Genomic DNA, 7,868 nt, shown 5'->3' on the forward strand with positions numbered 1-7,868 from the left:
TAATTTTAATGTTTTATTGAAACGAAAACGAACAGCAAAGCAAAACAAAATAATCGGAAGATTGCAAATCTTTCAGTATTATTATTTAAATTTAATTTGAAAGACATGAACACTTTTGTCAACCTTCAACTGATTGCAAAGCACGCCAAACACGTTGAAATCTCAACCGATCGTTTCAATTTGTTGTCCGTTTGTGGCCTGCTTTAGATAGATATCGGGACCCATGGGACCCGCGGTACAATTTTGAAAAACGTCGGAATGAGCGGGTTCGGGACTTAAAAATCAAATTTCGGGATGGGTGGGATCGGGATTAATTTTTAGTCCCGTGCCCATCTCTCTCCCATGTTCGAGATGCGGTAACCAATCCCAGTGGAGCCTTGGGACACGGCAGAAAGAGAGGGAGCTGCAGTGGGGCCACTCAGACTTATTCGGTTTAAGGGCTCACTGAAGTCTGTAGCGTCTGTTCACCATTAGGTGCGGCTGCAAGGGTGTCTTGGAGTAAGCGGCTCGAGTTATAAGCTTGTATTCGGTTGCGAAACCACCCTCCTTAGCAATGGGTTGTGCGCTGGGTTTGCGACCCGCCACGTAAAATCAGGCTCCAATGAAATAAACTTTTGCAAAAAATCCAAATTCCCCCCAATTTCAAACAGCTCCCAAGCGGTCTGTGGGGTTAGGGGTGACTTTTCATTAAGCGCGGTCTATCCTCTTTTGTTTAGGGGCGTTTTAGGGGTCCGGCCACCGAAATGAAAATCGTTGTACGAATATCTAAACATTTCCCTCTCATTTATTCAAATATTACCTTGTAAATTTATCGCGGAGAATTTTGTGCCAGAAGGTAGCCGTTTTTATAGCGTATAGTTTAAGATGCGGAGCTTCGATGTTACATAATCGGCCAATGATACTATTTTCACAATCGCTGTCTTCAAATAGTGTCAAATATATGTTGACCATTTTAGCTTCGTCTTTTGTACGAATGGTATCATTAAGGCTTTGGCTGACATATAAATCGTATTAGTCTCATTATATACTATAATTGCCTTCTTCACTTACCTGATTTCTTGTATATCTTGCACAATTTTCAAATATTGCTTCAATTGTTGTAACTTACGCACGTTTTCTAAATCTTTTAGAACTTTGCTCAGCGCTTCGTCCGTTTTTCCAATTTTTTCTGATAACCGGGTGCTGAACTGGCAAAGCTTCTCTACTTGAAATTCCATGCTTTGACTAACTTTTTCCTGGGCGTGTAATGCTGATTTGATGTCGGTAGAATTCGATGTACCGTCATATTCACAGCTTAACTGCAAGAAATATAATTATTTATATTACTAGTAAATATATATATACCCAGTCAATACTTTTTCCTTTATATGTTCGATGGATGCATGGTATTTGTCTACCAACACAGCAGCACGATATAGTTTCTTACAGTCATCGCCCATTTCTTTATTGATAAATGCAATAACTCGACGTTCCAAGCAGTCTTTCGATAGCATTTTAATTACTGTGAAATTATGCTGAAATTCAAAACAATATCAAAATTTTCCTTTAATAAATATGGTCAAAACATATCGATATATCGCCTAGTCGATTCTGCAGATTTTTATTGGGCACGTTCAGAAGGCGCAACTGCTCAGTAACTTTTGCGATTGCCCCTTCTGAACGCGTTTTTGTGTACTTCTGATCAACTAAACAGTTGCGTGTTAGATGATGATAAAGCTGAAGCCACACAAAACTCTTGCTTCGCTTTACGTGACAGCTTCGCTTTGACAGATAAGATGAATTGTATGAAAATGCACAACGCATGCCACATAAATCGTTGAAACTGCAGCGCGAAGCGAAAAGATAGCCAACTCCCATATTTTTGCGCCCTTTGATAATTGGCCGGTTTAATATTTATTTTGTTTCGTCCAAATTCGAGTTTTCATGCAGAAACATAAAACTTAATTACATTGAATCTCCAACTAATTATCAACATGAAATGGTGATTATCCGCAACGCACTAACACACTATTGTGGCGTAGGTGTTGCATAGGTGTTGACGCTCATATGCTAGTACAGCTGCTTCGGCAGGGAAATTTGGGCGGACTTCCTCGATACGTCCGGACGGGATGAAGCGAGCCGCTGCGGCAGTGACTACCATGCGAAACCTGCGTTCACCAGTATGTATGTTTGTGGGTATGGGAAGGGCGGCGAAGCTGCTCTCGGTGACTTCCACGAAGCCGTCCCAATCAGCTTTGATGAAGTTGGTGTAAGTTCGGTGGTCCGCGCGAGCAAAGTCGGTGGGCTCATTGATCTGGATGATTATGGTCTGATACTAGTGTTAGCATAGGTCGCCATGAAATGCTATTGATCAAAACAGCGCCAGCAATTGTGAGGTCTGGCGAGCTGATACAGCTACCCATAATCCTGGTGGGGGCGTCGTCGTTCATGGTGCAGAATGTCGAATCATCTATCTGCTCAGCCAAAAGCTTTCCCCTACGATCATTGGCCAGGCTTGAGTGCCAGAGATCGTGGGGCGCTTGAAGTCACCTACTACCATTCGGTTTTCACCTCTGAGTAGCGCACCTATGTCAGGGTGATACCCTGCCGGGCAGCAGGTGACAGGGGGTATATAAACGTTGAATATTTCGAGCTCGACATCGCCTGACCGGACAGCTATGCCCTGACATTCTAGGGTGGTGTCCCTCGGGTCGATGTCTTCTTCGATAAGCCGATGCTGCACTGTGTGGTGTAGGATGAACGCTAGTCCGCCACCATTATTTCGCTCGCGATCTTTACGGAGCATATAGGCGGCGCAACCCAATCAAGTTGAGTTGCTGTGCAAATTCGTTTCTTGGACCGCAGCTATCAATATGCCATGCCGACCCATAAAGACTACTATCTCCTCAATCTTACTCTGGAGTTTATTGCAGTTGAGTTGTAGGACTTTCTTATGCCTTGGGAGGCTTGTCGCGATACGAGGGGGTGAGGGAGGAGTGAGTTATACCTTGGGCCTGTTGTTCTGACGCGCTTGCTGTTGCTGCCTGATGGTAGATGGCTGCAATGAAGGCGTTGTTGTCTGTGTCAGCGGTGCTCTACAGCATGTGGCGCTGTATTTCGCAGTCCATTCGCGCGTGGTGCGTAGACCGGAGCATAGGCAGAAGTTGCACCAGCCAATGCGTGAGTTGCATTTGACCGATGTCACGTTCCGATATATTCTCTCTGGCATACGGTCCAGTTGGTGTGTGCAACCAGGAGCTGCTGGTTGGCTCGCACGCGCAAGTTAGACAGGCCGGTAGACTGTGAGGGCGGGTGGGCTTTGGGTTGGGAGGTTTGCTGCTGTCCAGAGGAGCTTCTCGGAGCCGTGCAGGCTCTTCGGGTGTTGGGTGCGTTGCGCGAGCGGGTAGCCGTGGAGGCTGATTGTGCCGTTTGGCTTGAGCAGCAGGGAGCCACATAGCTTGTGGTCCACTCCCGATAAGACCTAAGACCAGAGCAGATTCTTAGGTGACTCCATTCGTTGCATGAATTGCACCTAATCGAAGTGGAGTTTGGATGGAGTCGATTCTGGCAAACACAGCAGAAATACGTTTCTGGTCTGGGGTTGGTCTCTACGCCCGCCTGAAGAAGAAGGTTGCGGAGCAATCCGGCGGCAAAGAGTTGCTCAATGGACTACCAATGATTGGGGGGTATCGCCGATCTAAGCGGGGTTAGGTCGCCGAAATAACAGCCCTTAGTCGGGTAAAACCCGAGTCATTCCGGTACGTAGAACCGGCTGTCTTAGGAATGAAAACCTTTAGTCTTTAGGGGTGATTATTCGATTAAAATTGTGTTTTATTGTAATCAGCATTTTAAAACGCATTTGGCTGGGCTTTATAAGGAATTTACATGAGGCGATTTTTCAAGCAATTTTTAGTTGAAAGCAACAATCGCCTGGTGTAAACGGTCTTTCAACTAGTCGCTTCAATGGCGCGTATTCAAGTCCAGCCACTAAGGGCCTGTGCCAATCGGTAACTTTTTTCTCCGTGGTGACACGGGGTGTAAAAATTTGCTATGGTGTAGTACAAAAAATTTGAATTTTGCTGTGCCAAATGCAAAGTAAAATTTTGACAGTTGAAAAACCAACAAAACGCTCGTGCGAAAGCACGTTGTTGTGTGATGCTAAAATTCTTATAATTTATATTTATTTTATAATTTGCAAGTGACTTGCGCTTTTTTTGCTGTTTANAGCCACTAAGGGCCTGTGCCAATCGGTAACTTTTTTCTCCGTGGTGACACGGGGTGTAAAAATTTGCTATGGTGTAGTACAAAAAATTTGAATTTTGCTGTGCCAAATGCAAAGTAAAATTTTGACAGTTGAAAAACCAACAAAACGCTCGTGCGAAAGCTTTNAAAATTTTGACAGTTGAAAAACCAACAAAACGCTCGTGCGAAAGCACGTTGTTGTGTGATGCTAAAATTCTTATAATTTATATTTATTTTATAATTTGCAAGTGACTTGCGCTTTTTTTGCTGTTTAAGCTTTCATTTTCATATTCACTCTTTATTACCGCCAAGCAATATTATGTGTATACATGGTTATAAGCTGTCAAAATTTTACCTAGCCCCATGAGCTAGGTAAAATTCTGACGTTCGTATTCACCACGAGAAATTTCAGATTTTTACTTTGATCCGTCAAAATTTCATCTTTTCTATCATTTGGCACAGACCCTAAGTCGAAACTAATAAAGTTGCAAATTAAATTTAAGTACCAACTTAAAATTCACTTCTATTCATAGTCGCATTTCAGACTTCTACTAGGTAGTTTTATAGTAGGTTCACATATAAATAGATTATCCTCATTTTCGAGCTTAACACNATACTAGGTTCACATATAAGTAGATTATCCTCATTTTCGAGCTTAACTTCCTAATCTGTAATTAGAAAAAGAGATTAGCCATATAAAATTCCTCCCTTATTAATCTGTAATTATAAAATAATCTCAGATTTAACCGATAACTTTTCGGTGTCCATCCTAGTTTTATCGATTGTTTTTGCGAAGAAGAGGAGAAATGGCAAATGTAAAAGTAAACAAAAATGGACGCTGGCAAGGAAAAGAGGGTTCTAAAGGTATTTTTTTTAATAAAATGTTAAGTTAAAATATATCTATATTGCTCAATATAGCAGAAAAACGTGATCACGGTGGCACAGAGAAAAATAAAATAACTTTTCCTTGAGATGTGAGAATAACAAGCACAACAAATTTGACGGCTAATAATCTGAGATTTGCCTGTGTAAACAGGGTGATTAAAAAACGAGCTTTGATTGAGATAATATTGATATGTGAACATAGTTTTATATACGTAAATCATTCCAATTATAAATGTGTGATGTAGACTTATTCGAATTGTAATACGCATTTGATTTTATCTTCCGATTCAAATGGATCGCCGAAACAACAGCCCTTGGTCGGGTAAAACCCGGGTCATTCCGGTGCGTAGAACCGGCTGTAGTGGGATTGCTGTAATATGCTAAAAGACTGCACAAATATTGAGAGTAAATAACGTGAAAATTTAGTTTAAAGTGCATTATATATTGTAAAGTAGTCCCACACAACTTTAATAAAAAATTACTTTAAAACTATAATGTTTCGCGCTTTCAAACTTTACATAAACCCCCTTTAGAACCCCCTCTACCCCAACCCCCTTCCAATTTCCTTAATTCCGTACTCGGGGGGTTACCATTCTAAAATTTGCCCGCTACCGCTAGAAGAGATTGACGACAACGATTGAGGGACTAACCGACGTGGGCGGGGTTGTTGCCGCCGCTATAACGACAACAACAGCAACTTCCAGCCCACAATCAAAAAATTAGTTTCCAACGTTAATTCGTTGTCGGTCCGAACAAGGTATTAGTATCGGGTATCAATACGAGTACTGGTTTTTCGATACCTACTCAGTGCATGGTTCAAAAGTATCAATTCCAAAAAACTTGGTATCGAACGAAAAGTATCGAGTATGTACTTGTGTTTACTCGTATCGTTTCATCTTTATCTTCAGTTCTATGGACAGCTTAAATATCGGGCTTCTGTTTGGTCTTTGCTTAGTAATTGTTGAAACTATATAAGTGCCGGTGAATATATTGATATACGGACTCAATTGAACATAACGTGCTAACACACAATATCTGACAAATAAATATTGGCTAAACATCAGAAGAATACCTGCCGTTCTGTACAATAGCTATTCCCCATTCATTAAAGCCCATTTAACAAAATGTCAATTTCTCGACCCGGTAAGTATCACCAACATAGCTTAAGTTGAGGAATATATGTAATACTTCTACATTGGCAGTACCTTGAAAGTACATCCGCAAACAATAGAGTGTAGATATATAATTTTAGAACGAGAAAACCAAGCAACCACCCTACAAGAACGGTAATTCTCCATTCCCACGACAGCCGGTTCTACGTACCAGAATGACTCGGGTTTTACCCGACCAAGGGCTGTTGTTTCGGCGATCTAACCCCGTTTAGATTTCACAACCCAACAAACGCGACCTCCACCCAGAGATATGGTCATATTTCGCTAATCCAAAGACGTAGCGTGTTATGTGGTTAAACTCAACATCAATTTTATGGGCAGATTGAGAATTTGCTCTAGACAAGTACGGGATAGCATATGATCGGTAACATTAACTGTAACGCAAGTTTTTTCCTAACGTCAACCGGAGTGTAGGCGGCAGTCGTTCTCAAATTTCTTAAAATGCTGTACACTTTGCTGACAACAGAGTTTTCGTGATCGTCACATGAAAGGCTAGAGTTAATAATAAAGCCAAAATTTGACACCTTTGACACAAATTTGAGACAACTACCGGCAATAAATAGTTGCGGAACATCTGAGTTGTTGTGTTTCTTAGAAATAGGTAGCACATATGATTTTTCACTATTAAGACGGAGGTCATTTCTCAACGCCCAGGAAGAGATGGATGCCTAGTCATTGTTAAACTTAAAACAAAGTTCATCTACATTCTCAAAATTTGCTGAAAGTTAGAGCTGTATATCAGCATATGCATGCATGTCCACATGCTGGCAAATATAAAAAATGTCATTTATGAATAAAGTAAACAATAACGGTCCCAATTTTGAACCTTGTGGGACGCCAGCAAGTAGTGGTTTCGGCGTAGATGATTGAGAGCCGATTCTAACACGCTGAGCTCTGCCAACCAGATAACTCTGCATGAGTGGCACTGCAGAATACCCAAACCCAAAATAATTTTTCAATTTCATGCACAGAAGGATATGGTTCACAGAGTCAAAAGCTTTAGAAAAGTCAAGAATGCATAACAGGGTTAACTCGTTCTTGTCAAAGGTTATTCTTATACCATCTAAAATTTTTAGGATAGCCGTAGAGCAGCTATGCCTTGCTCTAAAACCAGACTGAAACGGAGATAGCAAATTAAATTCACTAATGTGCGCTTGAATTTGGTTGGACATCAGTGACTCAAAGACTTTAGACAGTGCAGGTAAAATACTTATGGGACGAAAATCACAGGGACTACACGCAGACTTAATTTTAGCAATTGGTTGTACATTTGCAACTTTCCACATATCAGGGAAACACGAGGTAGTGATGCTATGTTTTATTTTATTTTATCTTGTATATGGGCAAATCTAAAAAATAGGTACACTTTCAAACAAAAAATTTTAATTTTTAAATTTGTGAGCACACCTATGTTTTATATATCATTTTATTCGTAATCTCTTAATAAATCTATTAATATAAGTGTAATTCATATTCATCAAGTGCTTCAAAAGTTAGACGAGGAATAAGCATGAAATAGAAAAAAAAAGAATAAGCTGGGTTGAAATTACGCTGTTCAAGTTGTAAACTTTGAGGAAAGATTTTGAAAGT

The 7,868-nt window shown here is 40.8% G+C and overlaps 1 protein-coding gene across 2 annotated transcripts in view; it reads right to left on the reverse strand.

The window, feature by feature from the left end:
- Nucleotides 1-1,713, reverse strand: part of Rint1 (RAD50 interactor 1) — a 95,877-nt gene extending 94,164 nt beyond the window's left edge. Inside the window, exons 1-3 of one of the 2 annotated variants that reach the window (XM_017611296.1) lie at nt 1,356-1,713; nt 1,051-1,298; nt 800-994 (exon numbers count right to left, since the gene is read on the reverse strand). In XM_017611296.1, coding sequence (XP_017466785.1) covers nt 800-994; nt 1,051-1,298; nt 1,356-1,493 — 581 coding nt within the window. In that variant the 5' untranslated portion in view covers nt 1,494-1,713. The remainder of the gene's footprint in view (nt 1-799; nt 995-1,050; nt 1,299-1,355) is intronic. The other variant, XM_017611295.1, reaches the window with a different exon arrangement.
- Between the last annotated feature and the right edge of the window lie 6,155 nt (nt 1,714-7,868).

The sequence above is a fragment of the Rhagoletis zephyria genome, unplaced genomic scaffold (assembly GCF_001687245.7).
Source record: "Rhagoletis zephyria isolate East Lansing unplaced genomic scaffold, Rhagoletis_zephyria_1.1 Rzeph_scaffold_00392, whole genome shotgun sequence".
Lineage (NCBI taxonomy): Eukaryota > Metazoa > Arthropoda > Insecta > Diptera > Tephritidae > Rhagoletis > Rhagoletis zephyria.